This window comes from Staurois parvus, unplaced genomic scaffold, assembly GCF_062004578.1.
Source record: "Staurois parvus isolate SC_StPar_1 unplaced genomic scaffold, SC_StPar_1.0 ptg002753l, whole genome shotgun sequence".
In the NCBI taxonomy this organism is placed as follows: Eukaryota; Metazoa; Chordata; class Amphibia; order Anura; family Ranidae; genus Staurois; species Staurois parvus.
The window spans coordinates 1,179,534-1,202,378 of record NW_028320549.1 but is presented as its reverse complement, the minus strand read 5'-3'; the positions used below and the strand labels follow the sequence as shown (position 1 = coordinate 1,202,378).

Sequence of the window (22,845 nt, the reverse complement as noted above, 5' to 3'; positions counted from 1 at the left end):
GCAGCCCGTCTCTCTGTGAGATGTATACTAGCAACATGCAGCGGACACAATAGTCCGGCTACGGACACAAATCAGGCCTGACCATATTAGATTGATGTTAGCAAACAATAGTAAAAAGCACAACCGCTCCATAAATCTGATACATAAAAATGTAGGACCAAGTCACACAGATAATTCCGCCACCAAAATGCAACTGCCACTTCCTCTAGGGCAGTGTTTCTCAACCTTTTTTCAGTCAAGGCACCCTTTAAAATTATGGACAGTCCCGAGGCACCCTGTAAAATATGGACAGTCTCGAGGCACCCTTTAAAATATGAACAGTCCTGAGGCACCCTTTAAAATATGGACAGTACCAAGGCACCCTGTAAAATATGGACAGTCTCGAGACACCCTTTAAAATATGGACAGTCCCGAGGCACCCTTTAAAATTATGGACAGTCCCGAGGCACCCTTTAAAATATGAACAGTCCCGAGGCACCCTTTAAAATATGGACAGTCCCGAGGCACCCCATTCTATAATGTGTAAAACCTAATAGTTTTATATAACGCAGCAACATCCACACAAGTAGGGCACCCAACATTGGAGTCGATTTATTCTTCTAAAGCAAATACACTTTTGCACCCTGGTACTGACTAGTATTCCAATGTTTCTCTTCTCCCTCAGTTTTTCTCCATCACTGAGCTGATGTGACCCCAGCACTGATGGAGAGGGGCAGGGATTCTGTGCAGGCAGCTGACATCCTCCTTATCAACTGATGACGTCATTGGCTGTCAGGATGCCAGCGACTAGAAGGTCATAATGGTGTACAATGAAATCCTGTGGCTTTGTGTAACTAAAGGGCAGGCTTGTTCCACCCACTGGCTTGTATACAACTTTTGGGCAAATTTTAGACATTTTGCCAAGGCACCCCTGAAGAAACCTCAAGGCACCCCGGGGTGCCTGGGCACCCTGGTTGAGGAAGGCGTTCCATCGATGGACAAAGCCATGAATATTCTTAGTTGCTAGTGATGGAATGATATTTCGCTAGGCTTGGCAGCAGAAATTAATTCACGCTGTCAAAAACTGTGAACAGACAGGCACTATATTGCAGAATAGGCATGCAATGTCCCCTCCGCTATAAAAGTCACCCAAAGTCTTATTAGGAATGTACAGCTCAGTTTATATTCCAGCACAGTGTCTGTATGTATGCGTCTCCGGTATGCACAGGAGTGACATCATCCCAAGCTGGCCAATGAAGATAGCTGCAACCCAGCACCCAGAAGAGGCAGAGCAGAATCTGCCTACACCGACAAGGGAGGTCGTAATATTGAGAGGTAGGCAACTATAGTGAAGTGTAACAGAAAAAGCCTCTTGCGCTAAAATGGAGCCCTAACCATCGAGCAGCTGACACTAACCTCTTACCAATATTGAGTAAAGTGAATAAATATATATAACAGTGCAGCGCTTAGAATATAAAATAATAAATATATAACTCCCAATTAATACAAAACTCCCCAGTGTGCAAAACAAAATAAACTATTTAAAGTGCAACAGATATATTCCCACTGGAAATATAAAATATATGTGAATGTGATCCGTAATAAATCAACACTCCAAACCAAAACACTCTGCTGTGAATAAAGTCAACACAACAATACAACACATCAAATGTCCATAAAGAGTGCACAAGTAATAATGTCCATGCAAGTGCTATCAGGTGCTCACTCCGTGCAATTCCTCCATTAGCCGAAGTGCCCCCTCACCTCCTTAAATCGACCCTACAGGGTCAGCTCGCTCTGAGAATCAGAACCCCTCTGAATGGCCTCTGGATATTTTATATTTCCAGTGGGAATATATATGTTGCACTTTAAATAGTTTATTTTGTTTTGCACACTGGGGAGTTTTGTATTAATTGGGAGTTATATATTTATTTATTATTTTATATTCTAAGCGCTGCACTGTTATATATATAGTGAAGTGTAGCTCCCTTTTCAAGTGGTTGTGAACTCATATACCTAGTGAAGTGACTGGCCTCAGGTGATACAAATACTCCTCCATAAGTTGTACCTGTCTATCTGGAGCCTTCTCTTTTTTATATCTGTTCAAAGTGCAGAATTTATAAAGCTTGTCTGAGAGTTCAGAAAAAAAGGGGGAGGAGAGCTCTGAGAGCCGATTGGAGGGAAGAGACACACCTCCCTCCACACAGCTTACAGGAACAGAACTGAGGCTGTCAATATCCTGTAGGTCTCTTCCCCTGTCACCATTCTACTCTTGGTGTCAGGAAAACTTGTCAGAAGTAATTCATGCTGTAGAAGAGGAAAGTAGCAGACAGAAATGACACTCATACTTCATGTCTGAGGTTTACAACCACTTTAAGGCTGCATTCTGCAGGTATTTCAGAAGCTCCCATTGAAGTCTATTGGAGCAAAAAAAAAAAAAGGAAAAAAAAAAAAAAAAAAACTTGACACTTGTAGCTCAAAAGAAGCTACTTTTTCAGGCTACAAGCTTCACTATGCAGAGGTGTGAATAGCACAACTGGAAACCATGATATTTTGAATGTTGAAGCTTCGATCAGGGGTGCATGAGGCCTAAAGAGATGGTGACACAACTTTTTGTTGGTGAAGCGTCATTAAGGACAAGATCACTATAGGTACGGGTTTCTTTACCTTTTTACAAATTACAGACCCCCAATGGATTGACAAATATTTCCCCATACCCCCATCACCGGAACATTGAAATCACCATCACCACCTGTTCTATTCGGTACCAACAGGACTTGAAAAGATGTCAATAGATTGGTCTTAATTTTTTATGGATAGCAAGGCACAGAACAGCAGAAATAAAATCATATGTGCAAAAACTATTGAGATGTTTACTGTACTTTTTGTACTACTGACCTCTGGTTACATACTCCTGATCCCTGCACTGTGCATTACATACCTCTGCACTGCATATTAAATACTACTGACCTCTGAACTGTGCATTACATACTCCTGATCCCTGCACTGTGCATTACATACCTCTGACCTCTGCACTGCATATTAAATACTACTGACCTCTGAACTGTGCATTACATACTACTGACCTCTGCACTGTATATTACATACTACTGACCTCTGAACTGTGTGCTTACTTCCAACCTCTGCAACACATACTAACGACCTCTGAAATATGCGTTACTACTGACCCATAAACTCGGCAATCCTTCTTTATTTTTAAAGAAGTCCTTACTAGGATATCTCGTTAAAAAAGGTCTCAGGTCTGGATCACCCATCGCTTTGTCCTGATGACCATTGTCACCAGAAAATAGAGACAGCAAAATTCCCTGCAAAGGCAAAGACTGCAATAAAAATAGAGGTTCCCCATGCTATCCAAAAAGTGCTTTTTAGCTTTATATGTACTTTAAGGCAGGAGGACATTTGACAGGGGGGGGTGTACTAAAGCAAATCAGCTGTTCCCCTTGCAAGGTAAGTTGCACTATGCAAGGGATCTTTCCCCAGGGCTTCTTTTGCAAGGGAACTTTCATAGTGAATAGTGAATAGTGAATTTTCATTTTTCAACGAATACTCAATCATATGCAAGGAAAGAAGAAAACTGCATTTTTGCTTGCGCATGATTGGCTGATGTATTTCAGCAGAGCTTCACCGTCTAATGCCGGCCATACATTGGTCGAAATTCGACTGATTTTTCGTCCGAAAATCAGACCTAAGAATAATCGGCAGATTTTCGCTCTGTTAGTGAGTCAATGGCACCAGCCGATTATCGTGGTTTCTCCCCACTTCGGTGCTCGGGCATGTTGGAAAATTTGTGAAAAAACAACCGATTTTCGACTCAATGATGGTCAAATTGTACGATCATTTTTTCCAAAAAGAATATGAGCATGAGCCGTGACCTGGAAGGAACAGAAGTTTCGCCTGTTGTATGGGGTGAACTTTATGACTTGGTTGACCGATTTTTGAAATCATTGATGGTACCAACGGATTACTGAGTGAACGACGCTTTCAGGAGGAAAAATCGTTCAGAATTCAACCCTTGTATGGCCTACATAAGTTCTGGGGAAAATTCCCTTTGCAAAGTGAACAGCCTGTTGGTCTCTGAGGAAGACTAGTCCTCGAAACGCGTCAACCTTTTGGATGTCCATCATTCTCATAATAAGAAAGAAACATAGTGCGAATTGGACAGAGTGGCCCCTTCATGATGTGTCTTATATTAATTGACTATTGTGAGTAGAATACATTTTTTTATATCTAATAAACATACTTTTATTTATTTCAGGTACTTATATAGCGCCATCCATTTACGCAGCACTTACATACATATTGTACATTCACATCAGTCTCTAACCCTCAAGGGGCGTACAATCTAAGGTCCATAACTCACATTCATACACACACATACTAGGGCCAATTTAGACAGGAGCTAATTAACCTACCAGCATGTCTTTGGAGTGTGGGAGGAAACAGGAGTACCCAGAGGAAACCCACGCAGGCACAGGGAGAACATGCAAACTCCAGGCAGGTGGTGCCGTGGTTGGGAATCGAACCCATGACCCATTTACTGCAAGGCAGACATGCCAACCACTAAGCCACTGTGCCGCCCATGTAACATGCAACTCCAGGCAGGTGGTGCCGTGGTTGGGAATCAAACCCATGACCCATTTACTGCAAGGCAGACGTGCTAACCACTAAGCCACTGTGCCAGCCATGTAACCTGTAACTTCAGGCAGGTGGTGCCGTGGTTGGGAATCAAACCCATGACCCATTTACCGCAAGGCAGACGTGCTAACCACCAAGCCACTGTGCCGCCCATGTAACATGCAACTCCAGGCAGGTGGTGCCGTGGTTGGGAATCAAACCCATGACCCATTTACTGCAAGGCAGACGTGCTAACCACTAAGCCACTGTGCCGCCCATGTAACTCCAGGCAGGTGGTGCCGTGGTTGGGAATCAAACCCATGGCCCATTTACTGCAAGGCAGACGTGCTAACCACTAAGCCACCGTGCCGCCCATGTAACATGTAACTCCAGGCAGGTGGTGCCGTGGTTGGGATTCCAACCAACGACCCTAGTACTGCCAGGTGGACATGCTAACCATTTAGCCACTGTGCTGCCCTAACTTTTAAAGGTAATGCATAAGGCCCTCTGTTTGTTTTTCTCTTCTTAGTACTTTTGGACTCCCCAGTTCTTTGAGGGTGGCAAGGCTTGCATATTCCAAGACGTTCGTTGTGTGGTCCCTATGACATAGTCCATCCCTAAGCGCAAGAGTATCTGGGTTTTTCCACTTCCACAAAGTTTGTCTTGAGTAAATCAACCCCAAGGAATCAAAAAACAACTTTTGTTGTTTTTGTGATTCTGCACTTCTAAAGATGGTTTTAAACCAAGATGTCGAGTTGCACTTCAAACCAATTACAAAAACCAACAGACTCCTCACATTATCTTCCATTATTTATCAGCCCGGCAGCCTATGGTGCTAATATACATGCGTAATAGTATGCATTTTGGCACGGATTTAACACACAACAAACAAGTTAGCCTGTAGCAAACAAAACTAATGTTTAATCCGCGTATGCAGATTAGTACGCCTACAAGGAACGCTTCACTTTTAACTGAATGTGAACTCTGCTGGCGGAGGGACCGATCTGCATATACTCGGATGAGGCTTGTTTATTTTTCTGAAGTCCGTAATGCATTTTGCATATCGTTTTAGTAAATCTGTTGTCTTGGGGGGATCCTGTCATTACAATACAGAGCCGGAGCTTGTTTTTGATTCTCCTGTCAGGAAACCTCACTAGCTTATAATGAGTTTTTGTGTCCGAGGGTCACCATGGTAACGTGTAGTAATGTGGTCACTCTATAATACACCGGAGGCCCAGATCTATTCAGACCAGGCCTAATCTGCATTCAGCATGAAAAAAAACAGATTTTTGGTGCCAAGTTTCTTTTTTTTTTTTGTTCATCAAACATATATGAGCTTGGCTTGTGATGTATAATACAAAGTCGGATGTACGAGGAGTGATCTTACGGAGGTAAAGTGCTAGGGACATGTAGACAGCTCTCGCTATCCATCCCGGGTTTGATGTTTGCCATGCGGGCATACGAATCCCCATCTCTGCCAATATAGAGGCTAAACGGGGTGTCTGATCTGAAGGCAAGTTTCATCTGAGCTGCCAGACTGAGCTTGTCTGAAGTAAACTTTATAAAAATGTTTGTGTGCTGGGAGTGGTGCTACGTGGGAAGGCATACTGAAAAGTAGAGTCAAAAGTGAACCTGTCCTATGGCCATTCAGGACAAATCAAACAATCCATAGTTACATAGTAAGGCTACGTTCACACTAGCTTTGCCAGCAGGCGTCAGACAGGCATTTGGGAAGCGTTTTTAACACTTCTCAAACCCCTATGAAAATTCTACACATGGCAGCACACAGTGCTGTTCACACTGAAGCGTTAGCGTCACGTCATGGCAAAACTGACGCCTCATGTCCAGTCAGGAGGAGCTGAAACCTCCCATTCAAGTCTATGGTGCCGCTCCTCAAATGCCTGGCAGGCGGTTTTGAGGTGGTTGCGGAGCGTTAATACCATTTAACTTCATTATAGGCATTTGTGGTGCGGTTTTATCGCTTGGCAAACGCCTATCAAATGCCTCATAACCACGCATAGGGCGTTTGGGGGAGCATTTTTAACACTTCTCAAACGCCTATGAAAATTCTGCACATGGCAGCACACAGTGCTGTTCACACTGAAGCCTTAGCGTCGCAGCAAAACTGATGCCTCATGTCCAGTCAGGAGGAGCTGAAACCTCCCATTCAAGTCTATGGTGCCGCTCCTCAAATGCCTGGCAGGCGTTTTTGAGGCGGTTGCGGAGCATTAATACCATTTAACTTCATTATAGACGTTTGTGGTGCGGTTTTATCGCTTGGCAAACGCCTATCAAATGCCTTAAAACCACACATAGGGCGTTTGGGGAGCATTTTTAATGCTTTTTAAATGCCTGTGAAAATTCTGTACATGGCAGCACACAGTGCTGTTCACACTGAAGCCTTAGCGTCGCAGCAAAACTGACGCCTCATGTCGAGTCAGGAGGAGCAGAAGCCTCTTGTTCAAGTCTATGGTGCCACTCCTCAATCGCCTGGTAGGCGTTTGCGAGGCGGTTGCGGAGCGTTAATACTATTTAACTTCATTTTAGGCGTTTGTGGTGCGGTTTTAACACTTGGCAAATGCCTATCAAACGCCTCAAAACCACGCACAGGGCGTTTGGGGAGCATTTGAGGAGCGTTAAAAACGCTTCCCAAACGCCTGTCTAATGCCTGTTATAGGGGCGTTTGGCAAAAGTTTGAAGTAAAGACAAGTGTGAACGAGGCCTTAGTCTGGCTGAAAAAAGACAAAAGTCCGTCCAGTTCAACCAATAAAAAAAAAAAAAGTTATGATCCTAATCCACTTTATTTCCTTCACGCCCAATGGCACATACTCACCCAACCTTTACTCCATCACTCTGTGTAAGTCACTTAAGGCATAGTTTTTCAGGGCTATGGACACTCCCTATGTAAGGTGCTTGGCAAATGGCCCAGCATGCCTTGTATTTACCATGTGCCCATGAAAATAAACCTTTGGACCCAATTTCAAGGAATCCTTGGTGTGCTGGTGACCTTTCTTCACTTGGATTGTCTACGGTTCCCAGCCTGTGGTCACTAAAGCACCCAGCAATACCGAACAGCCATTTTCAGGACCGTGTGCATGGGGAATGTTGCATTTGGCCCAGCACAGTCACATGGTATGCTCAACCATACCTGGAAGTATGGGATATTTGCACTTGGCATATGAACAGAGTGACAGAGGAGCACAGAAAAGATGAGTGATTATGTGATGCCTGGGGCATTAAAGCAAAAATATTATTTTTCTCTGCTAAAGTTTACTTTAAAGGGAAAACGTCAAAACATCTAACTGCCGACCCACACTATACATACACTCAACGGCCACTTTATTAGGTACACCTTACTACTAAGAAAATATCCCTCACACCAGCCTGAACTGTTGATACAAGGCAGGATGGATCCATGCTTTTATGTTGTTTACACCAAATTCTGACCCTACCATCTGAATGTCGCAGCAATCAGTCTGTCAATTCTCCTCTGACATCAACAAGGCATTTTTGTCCACACAAATGCCGCTCACTGGATATTTTCTCTTTTTCGGACCATTCTCTATAAACCCTAGAGATGGTTGTGCATCAAAATCCCAGTAGATCAGCAGTTTTTGAAATACTCAAACCAGCCCGTCTGGCACCAACAACCATTCCATTTTCAGTCACTTAAATCCCCTTTCATCCCTATTCTGATACTCAATTTGAACTTCAGCAAGTCGTCTTCACTGCGTCTAGATGCCTAAATGCATTGAGTTACTGTCATGTGATTGGCTGATTATCAATTTGTCCATCAAAATCAAACAATAGTAAAAATGAATACATACCCATATACCCATAGTTGATCCAAAGGAAAGCAAAAAAAATCCTTATGAAGAATGTCCCAATTCTCCTCTGACATTAACAAGGCATTTTCGTCCACACACATGCCGCTCACTGGATATTTTCTCTTTTTCGGACCATTTTTCTATAAACCTTCCAGAAAAAAAAATCCTTCCTTTTCCCTTACGAGAGCCTTTGTCAACCTTTTTACCCCACGACAGCCTAAAATAATTTTCAGGTCCCGAAGAACTGTTAATGAAATCACTACATCTGGGGGCAATAGGAAACAATGCCTTATACATTGGTAGTCCATGGGAGAAATGAAGCCCTTACAGTGGTGGTCAGAATGCCACCTTTACAGGCCGCTAAAAAAGATCATTGGTGTCATGCTGCTGGTTTTGCCAAGTGCTGCTGGTCCCAGAACTATGTAGGCACAATCAAGAGAGGGCAATGGGCCACAGCTCCTGGAACCCCTAGGAACTCTAGACTTCCACAGAACACTGCCTGAGAATGGTTGCCCTAGGGCGGGTGTCGGCAACCCGCGGCTCCAGAGCTGCATGCGGCTCTTTTTCACCTTTGCTGCGGCTCCGGAGCACACTGCCCACCAGGTGACAGGCAATAGGGTTGCCATAGCTCAGTGGTCGGCAAGCCATGGCTCTTTACACACTCTAATGCGGCTCTTCTGTGTGCCGGGCGCCCGCTCCCCTCCCTCCTCTCGGGCGGCCGCCCCAAAAGTCAGGACTCTGCAGCTAGCCCAGCAATGGGCAAACTACAGCCCGGCGGACCTTTTAATCCGGCCCGCGGAGCGTGGCAAACATTGGCTGTCAGGATGTAGGCGGGGCAGTGTGACGAACTCCTTTCCTCTCACAGTCCGCCCTGAAGACCGGAACGGCGCGGGAAAACGGCGAGAGGAACGCGGGGAGCAAAGGTAAGTGAATTGACACAATATGGGGAATGAATTATTATAGGGGGGATGAATTACTATGTGGGGGATGAATTACTATATGGGAGATGTATTTTCAGTTTTAAAAATGTGGCTCTCAAAATAAAGTTCAATCGTGGTTTTGGCGAGATTTGGCTCAGTTGAAAAAAAAGGTTGCCCACCACTGCCCTAGGGCAACCAGACATTCCCAGGACCATCAATTATGTATGGTGCTGCTACTTATACTGTAAACTACTTGTTATATTCTGTGCATTTCGGAATGCATCCAGGTTTACAATTTAACTGAGCAGGCTAAAACAGGTTCCTGAGGAAGTCTATGCCACATTTTCACAGTCTGTACCGTGAAGAAGCCTTTCCATGTGCAGAGGTTAAACCTCTTTTCCTCCAAATGCAGAGTGCTCCCTTGTCCTTTGCAATGACCTTAAAATGAATAACTTTGCTTTGCACCATTTATATTATTTACATGGTGATCATATCACCTCTTATCCCCAGTTCACATATATGCGGCCGTGCGGGCTGCGTTTTGCACAGGCACGAAAGGCCCATTCATTTGAATGGACTCCCGTGCCCGTGACACGCAGGGAAGAAGTCCCTGCACTTCTTTGGAAAACGCAGCCCCACAGGAACCACGGTTCCCAGTACAGTTGCGTTTTCTAGTGCGGGCGGCGTGCCATTAGAACCCGCCCGCGGGTCTGCATTTCTCTGTGTGGGTTGTGCGTCTGCAAGGATTTTCACGCGGGTCCGCAGCGGCACCACCCGCACATATGTGAACCTAGGGTGAAGGTAGAGAATAAACAGGTGGCGCACACACCTAGTGCATTATCCAAGGTTTATTGAAAGGAGTGAAAAGTAAAAACATACTCACAGACGAAGCATGTATCTAAAAAGCATTTGCATGACGACGATGGCCACAACGGCAAGCAAGGTGTTCCAACTGTCAGTGCGGTCAAATGGCTGACGCGTTTCAGGAATGAATCCCTTTCCTCAGAGCTACTGACCAGCCTCTGATGCAAATGTGTAGTGGATGGATGATGGGAGCCTTGCTGGTGATGCCAGTCATCATTCCATCATCCAACCACTACACATCTGCATCAGAGGCTGGTCAGTAGCTCTGAGGAAAGGGATTCATCCCCCGAAACGCGTCAGTAATTTGACCGCACTGACAGTTGGAACACCTTGCTTGCCGTTGTGGCCATCGTCATTATGCAAATACTTTTTAGATACATGCTTCGTCTGTGAGTATGTTTTTACTTTTAATAAACCTTTTCTCCCAATCTGTGCGTATAGCAAAGATAAATCAAAAATCCATAATCAAATAACAGAAATTATTTAAAAATCAAATATCCCTTCAAAAATAGAAGAATCAAAAAGTGTCCAAAAATATCCAAAATGTGATAATCTCCTCAGCCTCTTGCAGCCACTTGATTTACCTCAAACAAAACAAAAATAAAAGCCACATAGTGCATTATCCTTAATAAATACATATTATATGAAATCATCCAGTGATAATTCACCCAAGTGAAAAAAAAAAAAAAAAAAAAAAAGTGTGAACAGCAAGAACATGTGCCAATACACTATATATAGTGAAAAGCCGTGCAAGTGAATCACTCTTTTTGTGCTTATAAACACACGCCACAGAATCCACTTCTACTAAAGTAAGGAGTGCGTACCCTTACCAATATTTAAATCACTTTATGCCTTAGTAACAATCCCCAAGCAGACTGTATGATGGGATGAGTAGTTTTTCGGCCAATATCCTCACACTTCACTTCCACCTCATAGTACAATGTGGATCCATCCACACTAGTATCTCAGACCAGTCTCCATCATAACCGCCATCCAGATATCCATGTATGAAACAAATAATAGTGTAATACCGCCACACACTCAAATATAAAAGCTTTAATGGTACTGCTTACAATATTAAAATCTTTATAATCGCATGACATATGTGGAAAAACCTTTTTGCCGTCAATCCAGGAGAGTCCAAACCCCTTCTCACAGTCACTGTTCCCCTCTCCAAGATGGCCGCCGCTCCACTTCCGGTTCCTCGTTTGCGTCTAACGTCACTTGCGTCTAACGTCACTTGCGTCTGACGCGTTTCGTCATTGGACGTAATCATAAAGGGTCCAATGACGAAACGCGTCAGACGGAAGTGACGTTAGACGCAAACGAGGAACCGGAAGTGGAGCGGCGGCCATCTTGGAGAGGGGAACAGTGACTGTGAGAAGCGGTTTGGACTCTCCTGGATTGACGGCAAAAAGGTTTTTCCACATATGTCATGCGATTATAAAGATTTTAATATTGTAAGCAGTACCATTAAAGCTTTTATATTTGAGTGTGTGGCGGTATTACACTATTATTTGTTTCATACATGGATATCTGGATGGCGGTTATGATGGAGACTGGTCTGAGATACTAGTGTGGATGGATCCACATTGTACTATGAGGTGGAAGTGAAGTGTGAGGATATTGGCCGAAAAACTACTCATCCCATCATACAGTCTGCTTGGGGATTGTTACTAAGGCATAAAGTGATTTAAATATTGGTAAGGGTACGCACTCCTTACTTTAGTAGAAGTGGATTCTGTGGCGTGTGTTTATAAGCACAAAAAGAGTGATTCACTTGCACGGCTTTTCACTATATATAGTGTATTGGCACATGTTCTTGCTGTTTACACTTTTTTTTTTTTTTTCACTTGGGTGAATTATCACTGGATGATTTCATATAATTTGTATTTATTAAGGATAATGCACTATGTGGCTTTTATTTTTGTTTTGTTTGAGGTAAATCAAGTGGCTGCAAGAGGCTGAGGAGATTATCAAATTTTGGATATTTTTGGACACTTTTTGATTCTTCTATTTTTGAAGGGATATTTGATTTTTAAATAATTTCTGGTATTTGATTATGGATTTTTGATTTATCTTTGCTATACGCACAGATTGGGAGAAAAGGTTTATTATTATCACTGAGCATATTATTTGTATATTTTGTACACCTCTAAGGGTAGGGGTGAAGTGTGCTTATACGGGGATTTGGGTTTCAGGGTGATTTATTATTATTAATGTTTTTACTTTTCACTCCTTTCAATAAACCTTGGATAATGCACTAGGTGTGTGCGCCACCTGTTTATTCTCCATCTAGTGGCTGATCTCCCCATCTGAGGAGGGCTGCACCCCTGAAGCATTTCCTTTGGTTGTCGCTGTCCTGGTTCCCTTGGCTTCCCTTTTGGCTGTGCGTATCCCGAGGCGCTGGAGAGTACATACGATATCCGCTAGGGTGAAGGTAGAATAAAGTCAGTTCATTTAATCTTTCCTCATAGCTGAGCCTCTCCATGCCTCTTCAGTTTATCTGGCCCTCCTCTGCACTTTCTCCAGTGTCCCAACATTTTTTTTGTGAATTGAGGTCTTACTCATGCTTGTACAGGGGCAAAGATTATGATTCTATTCTTCTGGAGTCTATATATCTATTTATGTAAGAAAGTGACACACAGAACACAGCAATCCATATAAAAGTGTGCCTCCGAGGTGTCATTTTATATAAATTGCTGTGTTTTGTGCATCACACCAGAAAGCAGAGGCAAGTCTCTCTATGGCTTATTAAGCCTTTTTGATTGCTTGGATGTTTTGATTATTATATCTATCAAGATCGATTCACTTAGGGGGGCCACCTCTATTCAGCATGACCTTTTTGTTTGTGGTGAGAAATCCACTCATTTTACATCTGATATTGGGGTGACCTTATGGCGAGATGATACCGTAGAGGCCCACATGTAAGGAGTGGTGGGATATATATATTTGATCTATATAATCTTATCCATCTGGTATATCTTGATTGACCAGTATTTATATACTATCAGTTCCCATCCAAATCTGGAGCTACCATATGTTACACTGAAGACAAGAAAGTGGATCGTAAAGAAGCAGTTTGTCAAGTGAAATGCATTGATCTACATGGCTTCTCTATTAAATTGAACTATATGTACTCCCCATCTGTTGATTGGATGGTAGTGGACATAATGTGGTTTTCTAATATGGATTTTAATGTACTAATTTCATTGTATACTTTATACTATATAATTATGTTTTCATATTTTTTTTGTGGCACATATAAATCCCCTTATGCCAGGATATCACAAGTTACCCTATACACAGAAGTATTGGGATTTAAAGTGAATGGCAACAGGAATATAAAGAATTCACAAAGATAATAGAGCGAGTGCTAAATGCAATTATACAATATTAAAAAGATTAAAAAAAAAAAAAAAAAAAATATATATATATATATATATATATATATATATATATATATATATATATATATATATATTAGATAGATATGAGTAAAAGTATAGCAGCTAGCACTCAGGGTATAGGTAACAGTCCCAGAATTGCAATCTCTAAAATATTAGCCCTGCACTAATATTTTAGGAATAAAAAGAAGCACAAAGAGTAAGAAGATGGGTTGGTATTTTTTTTTTTTTTTTTTTTTTTTTAACAGGATTGGGCCATTTTAACAGAAAGGTCCATTTCACACCACATGCAGTCCAGAGTGTTTTTTATCTGCATCAAAAATGCATGGATAGTAGGTTATATGGTTTTCAATCACAGTTCACACTAGTGCAGTTAGTTTCAGTGTGTTCCAGTTCCAGAAAAAATAGTAGAACGTGCTGCATGATTTCTGCATGGAACTGTACTGGAACGTGGTAAAATGCATAAAAACCGCACTAGAACGCACATGTCCTTATTTAAGGCGAAGAAAAAAAAAAGAGGGGAAACAAATGCACCAGAAAGAATAAAAAATGCATCAAAAACGCACAGAAAGCTTAAAAAAAAAAAACCACACACAAGCAGAAACGCATTTGGACTGCATTTCTACGGTGTGAATTGTCAATAACATAGTTCACACCAGTGCAGTTAGTTTCAGTGCGTTCCAGTTCCAGAAACAAAAGTAGAACGTGCTGCATGATATCTGCACAGAACTGTACTGGAACTTGGTAAAATGCATCAAAAATGCACATGTCCTTATTTAAGGTGAAGAAAAAAAAAAGTGAAAAAAAATGCACCAGAAAGCATAAAAAATGCATCCAAAACGCACCAGCAAGCATAAAAAAAACCCACAAGCAGAAACGCATTTGGACTGCAATTCTATGGTGTGATCGGTCGATAACAGTTCATACCAGTGCACTTAGTGTTAGAGCTTTCCAATTCCGGAAAAATTAGCAGAACGTGCTGCATGATTTCTGCACAGAACTGTACTGGAACGTGGAAACAAATGCACCAGAAAGCATAATAAATGCATAATTAATGCAGCAGAAAGCATAAAAAAAAAAACACAAGCAGAAAGACATTTGGACTGCATTTCTATGGCGTGAATTGGCACTAAAAGCAGACCGATGCTGCAGAGACCTCTAATGTAACAAGCAGCGCTGTCCCTACACCTGAAATGCATTACAAATGAAAGACTTGGGACCTACCAGAAGGACAGTCCTTCTCATCCATGCCGTTTTCACAGTCCTTCTCACCATCACACTTCCAGGTTTTTGGGATACATTTACTGCTGGACTCTCCACAGCTGAACTTCTCAGGCGCACAGACCTGTTTCACTGAAAAGACAGGATTACAAAGAATTAGCTTTCACATAAAGAAGATCAGTGCTGGTTTCTGCCCTGCACTCTGTGCTGTCATTCAAACCTGAAATATTCAAGGACAATAAACACAAACACTAAAGCTGGCCATGCTTATTTCACTGGTTCCTGATGAACTGGACAAAATGAGCTCTATGAGTGGCCCTCCTGCCAACATCCTTCAATTGAAAAATCAAAGGAATTGGGTGGAATTTTGGCCAAACAGTGGCTGCACACAATGAGATGCAGCCACTGTTCAGGTATTCTGACAGCCATTGGCACCAGCTCTCAGAATACAATACCTGCTGCAGGAGAGTCATCCATTTTGCGCTGTATAGTGTGAATGGAGATATCTAGTTTTTTTTTGTTCAGTCTGTGTGGATCCAGGTTAAGAATGTGCTTAATTTATTAAGATACTACATTAAGAACTGTTCACATTGGACGACAGCAGCCCATCTTATTCACACATGAAATTAAACAAGATAAATTACATGGACACTGCAATTACTGAAAAAAATACCAGTTGACCTACCGGATATGCACTAACCTCCTCATTTTCTGTTGTGGGCTGACAACACATTGCTTTTTCTACACTAAGAGCTCAAGGTATGGTGTCAGACCTGCCCAGTTGCCTTTTGCTCAGCTATGGAATTACTCTTCCTCTTCTCAACTCTACAATATAGAGGGAGGAGTTCTGTTCTGTTGTACAAGGGAAGAACTGGGAGGGCTAATTACACCAGGGGCAACCTTAACCCCCCGTTCACATATATGCGGCCATGCGGGCCATGTTTTGCACGGGCACGAGAGCCCATTCATTTGAATGGACTCCTGTGCCCGTGCCACGCAGGGAAAGAAATCCCTGTACTTCTTTGGAAAACGCAGCCCACACAAGAACCTCGGTTCCCAATACGGTTGCGTTTTCCAGTGCGGGCGGCGTGCCATTAGAACTAATGGCATCCGCCCGCAGGTCCGCATTTCTCTGTGCGTGTGGTGCGGCTGCACGGATTTTCGAGCGGATCTGCAGCGGCACCACCCACACAGATGCGAACCTAGGGTCAAGAGGTGGCGATCTACTTGAACAACATGGCAGAAATCAAGGATCATTGGGCACAGTGTCACCTCCTCACATCTAATTTAAACCTTGAATTGCCATACTACTGTGTCACAATTGCATGCATTGCACATCAATCATGGGGTTAGACAGCAACATATCACCCCTCCACCACCTGTCAAACACACTCAGATCACTTTTCAGAGGAGCAGCAATGCCTCCTGCACTTGGGAATCAGCATTTATGTGCATTTGGAAGTAGCACCCTTAGGGGTCATTCACACAATGTTAGGGGGGTAGTAAAACCCTGCAGTTGAATCGCCATTTTACCCCCCTTCCCTACATATACTTTGTAATACAGTAAAATATGGATGAGAAAAATAATAATAAATCGATATGAAACATATATTAAACTTTAAGCTTAGCTGAGACACATGTGAAAACAGCCCTACTTGTTAAAAGTATCAGTTCTGTTTAGCCATTTTGCTAATGAAAATATGGCTCACATTTTGCCCAATTCCTGCTGAATCAGCCAAAATTTGAACGGTGAGTGGGTGGCCCTGTTGGCAGCACCCGGCTCAACAAACTTCATCTGAAAAATTGACGTAGCCAGGCGTAAACCTGTTAGAAAAGCAGCAACTGCGTTCTATCAGATGCGGTCACTGTTTGGGTATTCAGAGAGCAGCAGGTGCTGTGGCTGTCAGAATACAACAGCTGGCAGGGAAGATCCCTTCATCCACGCTGTTTAGCCGGGATGGAGAAAACTACACCTGTATGATGTGTTCAGACAATTTTCTAATGCAAATATGCCTGACACATCTTAAAGCTCGAAGTTTGGCCAATTCCTGCAGAAGCAGCTGAAATTTCGGCTGTGGGTGGCTCTGTCAGCACCACACGGCTCAACAGAATTCAACATAAAAAACAAGGAGCAGGCCAGAAAATTGCTGGATGAACAGTGGCTGCATCCTAGCAGGTATTTAGACAGCTGCTGGTGCCATGGCCATCTGAATACAACAGCCAGCCAGGGAGATACCTCCTTCAATGCTGTTTACATGGACTGAAGAAATCTGCACTCACCGGCCACTTTATTAGGTACACCTGTTCAATTGCTTGGTAACACAAATTGCTAATCTGCCAATCACATGCCAGCAACACAATACATTTAGGTATGTAGACGTGGTGAAGACAACTCGCTGAAGTTCAAACTGAGCATCAGAATGGGGAATAAAGGGGAATCAAATGACTTTGAACATGGAATAGTTGTTGGTTCCAGACGCGCTGGTCTGAGTATTTAAAAAACTGCCGATCTACTGGGATTTTCATGCATAGCCATCTCTAGAGTTCACAGAGAATGGTCCGAAAGAGAGAAGATAACCAGCGAATGGCAGTTATGTGGATGAAAATGCCTTGCTGATGTCAGAGGAGAATGGGCAGACAGGTTGCTGTGAAATTCAGAAATTTGGTGTAAACAACATGGCGCATGAACCCATCATGTCCTGTATGAACGGTTCAGGCTAGGGGTGTAATGGTGTGGAGGATATTTTCTAGGCACTAGCACGGTGTACCTACTAAAGTGGCTGGTGAGTGTATTTATGTAAAGCCAGTCTTAGATTTACTGGCCATGGAGGCAACATCAGGTGCCATTTAACTTTTACTATGAGCCGAACTACTAAAGTTAAAGCCGGACATAGTTCAAATTTCAGCCGGTTCAGCAGGGACTGGCCGAGATTCAAACCATGTATAGGCACACTGAATGTACCCAAGCTGACCCATCAACTTGGGTACAAGCAGCCTGTCGGATTTTGCATGCAATTATTGCTAGTGGCTAGTATAGTTGCTAGCAGTAATCACTGTGTTCTCCTGCCAGGAGAAAACAATGGCTCTACGGGAGGGATTTCCTCATTAGCACTGACCCCTGGTTCACATATCCACGTTCCTGCGGGCCGTGTTTTGCGTGGGCACAAGAGCCCATTCATTTGAATGGACTCCCGTGCCCGAGACATGCAGGGAAGAAGTCCCTGCACTTCTTCTGAAAACGCAGCCTGCACGGGAACCTCAGTTCCCAGTACGGTTGCAATTTCCAGTGCAGGCCGTGTGCCATTAGAATTAATGGCACCCGCCCGCAGGTCTGCATTCTTCTGTGCGGGTGGTGCAGCTGCACAGATTTTTGTGCGGATTCACAGTGGCACCACCCGCACATATGTGAACCTAGCCTTACTGTGTTGATGGGAGGAATCAAGTGATTTTCTTTCCTGCAATCTGTAGCTGCAGGAAAGAAAACCGCTCCGTCTATAGCCGGTTTAAGGCTGCAAGAAAAGGTACATAGTTAATCTGGCTGAAAAAACACAAAAGTCCATCCAGTTCAACCACAGAAAAAAAAAAAAAAGTTATAATCCTATACCCACAGTTGATCCAGAGGAAGGCAAAAAAACCCAGCAAATCATGATACAATTTGCTCCTGCTGGGAAACAAATTCCTTTCTGATCCCCTGAGAGGCAATTGGATATTTCCTGGATCAACTTTACCTATAAAGTTACCTGTTAGTATTCAGTTATATTCTGTGTATCCAAGAAAGAATCCAGGACTTTTTTTAAGCAATCCACTGAATTGGCCAGAACCAACTCTTGAGGGAGTCTATTCCACATTTTCACAGCTCTTACTATGAAGAAATCTTTCTGTGTTTGGAGATTACATTTCTTTTCCTCCAGACGTAAAGAGTGCCCCCTTGTCCTCTGTGATGACCTCAGGGTGAATAACTCTACACCGAGTTCACTATATGAACCACTGATGTATTTATACATGTTGATCATATCCTCCCCCTAATCTCCTCTTCACAAGAGAGAATAAATTCAGTTCCTCTAATCTATCCTCATAGCTGATCTCCTCCATGCCTCTTATCAGTTTGGTTGCCCTTCTCTGTACTTTCTCCAGTTCCCCAATGTTCTTTTTGTGAATTGGTGCCCAAAACTGAACTGCATATTCCAGATGAGGTCTTTGTCAAGACTAGATAGTGGAGGAACAGCAGCTTTGTGATGAGGTCGTCTGCATGCTCCCCCTCTAATGCTACATTCACACAGTCGCATATCTGTGGATAGTTTGTTTTGTTCACAGGCGGCTAAATGCCATCTTTGGACGAAGGAACGCTCTGTGCTACGGCCACATAAAAAACCAACCAATTAGCTGCAACCAGTTTGTGTGCAGCCAGAACTCAACAAAAATGCTGACCCTTTCTGCGTCCAGGGCCGGTCAGAGGCTCTATTCACATGCAACCGCTTGGATAAGCAATTACCTGCAAACAGCAGCATCGCAAGGCATTGACATAGTACAGATCTGACAGCCGCCACAGACAGCGTTTACAGCCAACCAGCATGAATCTACTGATTCTTTCAGCAAGCACCCCTGGCTGCTGCTATTTGGCCTCGTGAATGCAGGTGAATAAGCTAGCTCTGTTTGCAAGATTCTCAGCCTTGAGTAGTATTTTTACTCTAAACCTAGGATGAAGAAGTGGTGTAGATGACTTCACGGAGGAAAGTTAAAGCATTATTGTACTGGAGACAACATCTGCAAGCAGCAACGTTGGAGGGTAAGGCACAGGCAAGAGAGCGAGGAAAAAAAAGACGGCCAATCAACATCTAACTGGCTGTGTGCGCACCATATCAAATGGTCTCATTATAAATATGTACTCACAGAACACAAGCCAACCAGCCGTAACTCATTATACTGCTGGCAGCCAGCAAGACTGGCAGCAACACATTTATACCAGGGGTGACACAGCCGTACGAACAAATCAAACGACTACTTTGTTATTTGTATTAGCGATGATCAGAGCATCGTGCTGAAATGCCACTTTCACTATGACCCATTCCACATTTAAACAATGCTTGTTCCCCATCTTCCTGCTCATCAATAATTGGGGTACATAACAATGTCATTAAAACGATACAAAGTGAGCCTAGCTAAAGTTGTAGTATGTTTTAGCAGCACAGGAGGCTTAATTGAAAATGTTTGATATTATGGCATTTACTACAACTTGCTGAAAATAATGGAACATTTTCTAACCCATCCAATCACTTACAAATGTTTCAAGAATTGAAAGCGATGAAAAATGCGTGCACAGTTTATTTTTCTGTCCCCAACCTGAATACTACAAGTTCCAGATTATTAACCGATTGATTTCAAATTGTTCCATGCCATATTCTGCCCTGTGGGTCGATCAGGCCATTATTACATTGTACAATGCTGTCAATCTAACATGTGGGTTGGAGTATGAACTGCTAGCAATTTACATGAGGACGACACAATTCAGCGGTGATGTTAGGAGGCTCGTTCACTGTCCAATGAGCAGGCAGATGACACAGGAAGCTGCATAAAAGGACAGTGTTGTCACCATCTTGGTTAAACTGGGGCAGAGGGGTAAAAAGAAAAAAAAAAAAAATGAAAAGAGTGATTGAACAGAATCACAAAGTTACTCGCCATAAATCTATCTTAACTGTGCATTCAGCTGTTTGGTTGCAGTTCTGCTTTAAAATTGAACTCCAGAAAGCAACTAAATATACAGATGAACTTCACCGGCCACTTTATTAGGTACATCTTACTAGTGCCAAGAAAATACCCCCCCCCCCCCACCGTGACACCACCACCAGCCATGACACCACCACCAGCCTGACCCGTTGATACAAGGCAGGATGGATCCATGCTTTCATGTTTACACCAAATTATGACCCCACCATCTGAATGTTGCAGCAACCAGTCTGCTCATTCTTCCCTGACATCAACAAGGCATTTTCATCCACACAAATGCCGCTCACTGGATATTTTCTCTTTTTCGGACCATTATCTGTAAACCCTAGAGATGGTTGTCCGTGCAAATCCCAGTAGATCAGCAGTTTTTGAAATACTCAGACCAGCCCGTCTGGCACCATGCCACATTCAAATTCACTTAAATCCCCTTTCTTGCCCATTGTGATGCTTGGTTTGAACTTCAGCAAGTTGTCTTCACCATGCCTACGTGCATTGAGTTGCTGCCATGTGATTGGCTGATTAGCAATTTGTGTTACCAAGTAATTGAACAGGTGTACCTAAAAGAGGCCGATGAGTAAAAATTTAAGCCAGCTGTTTTACATGTCAAAAAAAAATTATTTATGGCATCCTGACCTAAGAATTGCCAGCTCTGCCTCACAGCAAAGGGTGGGAGACCAGATTTTTTTTTTTCTGGTGAAGTTCAGTAACGCTTACTGGTCCTATCCCTTTCCCAGCCTGTGACTGGGCAATGAAAGGAGAAGCACCAAACGGATGAGCTCAGGTTGATTGAGATTTCACTACATTGCACAGAAAGTTAAAAAAGATACTGGATTCCTGCCAGGATCAATATGTATTTCTTATTAATACTTTTAGAAATATATTGTTTTGTTCTTGAGTTGGCTTGCAGCAAGCAAGGCTAGCAGACTGCTAGCATGCCTTAGGATAAGTTCACCTTTCCCAAATAAAAATAAATGCACAGCTTAAGTACCATCTCTATACTGATGACACACAAATCTATCTGTCTACCCCTCACCTCACCCCTTCAGTCTCCTCTCGCATTACTAACCTACTAAGTCAGCGTTTTTCAACCACTGTGCCGCGGCACACTAGTGTGCCGTGAGATATTGTCTGGTGTGCCGTGGGAAAAATTCCAATTTCATCTGTAACATGTGGCTTCGGCTCACAAATAGACCAATCATTAGAATCTAATGATTCAGTGGTCGGCAAGCCGCGGCTCGCGAGCCACATGCGGCTCTTTACCCAGTCTAATGCGGCTCTTCTGTGTGCCGGGCGCCTGCTCCCCTCCCTCCTCTCGGTCGGCCGCTCCCCTGCCTCCTCTCGGTTGGCAGCCCCAAAAGTCCGCGCGGACCTTTTAATCCGGCTTGCGGATGTGGCTGTCAGGATGTGTGTAGGCGGGGCAGCGTGCCGAACGTGAGGGGAGGGGAGCTAGGCTCCTCTCACAGTCCGCCCTGAAGACCCGAACGGCGCGGGAAGACAGCGAGAGGAACGCAAAAGGTAAGTGAATTGACACGGGGGACTTGGCTTACTAGAAGGGGGGGGGGGGAATAGTACTGTGGGGGATGAAATACTATATGAGGGATGAATTACTTTATGAGGGATGAAATACTATATGGGGGGATGAAATACTATATGGGGGATGAATTACTATATCAGGGATGAATTACTATATGAGGGATGAAATACTATATGGGGGGATGAAATACTATATGGGGGGATGAAATACTATATGGGGGGATGAATTACTATATGAGGGATGAAATACTATATGGGGGGATGAAATACTATATGAGGGATGAATTACTATATGAGGGATGAAATACTATATGAGGGATGAAATACTATATGGGGGGATGAAATACTATATGAGGGATGAAATACTATATGGGGGGATGAAATACTATATGAGGGATGAAATACTATATGAGGGATGAATTACTATATGGGGGATGAAATACTATATGAGGGATGAAATACTATATGGGGGATGAAATACTATATGGGGGATGAAATACTATACGGGGGATGAAATACTATACGGGGGATGAAATACTATACGAGGGATGAAATACTATACGGGGGATGAATTGCTATGGGGGATGAATTACTATATGGGGGATGAATTACTATGGGGGATGAATTACTATATGGAGGATGAATTACTATATGGGGGATGAATTACTATATGGGGGATGAATTACTATGGGGGATGAATTACTATGGGGGATGAATTACACTATGGGGGATGAA

General features: G+C 43.1%; 1 protein-coding gene across 1 annotated transcript in view; it reads right to left on the bottom strand.

Moving 5' to 3' along the window:
* The window catches only part of LRP8 (LDL receptor related protein 8), a 347,550-nt gene that overhangs the window by 114,913 nt on the left and 209,792 nt on the right, over nt 1-22,845 (bottom strand). The window contains exon 4 of the mRNA XM_089666537.1: nt 14,857-14,985. Coding sequence (XP_089522663.1) covers nt 14,857-14,985 — 129 coding nt within the window. The remainder of the gene's footprint in view (nt 1-14,856; nt 14,986-22,845) is intronic.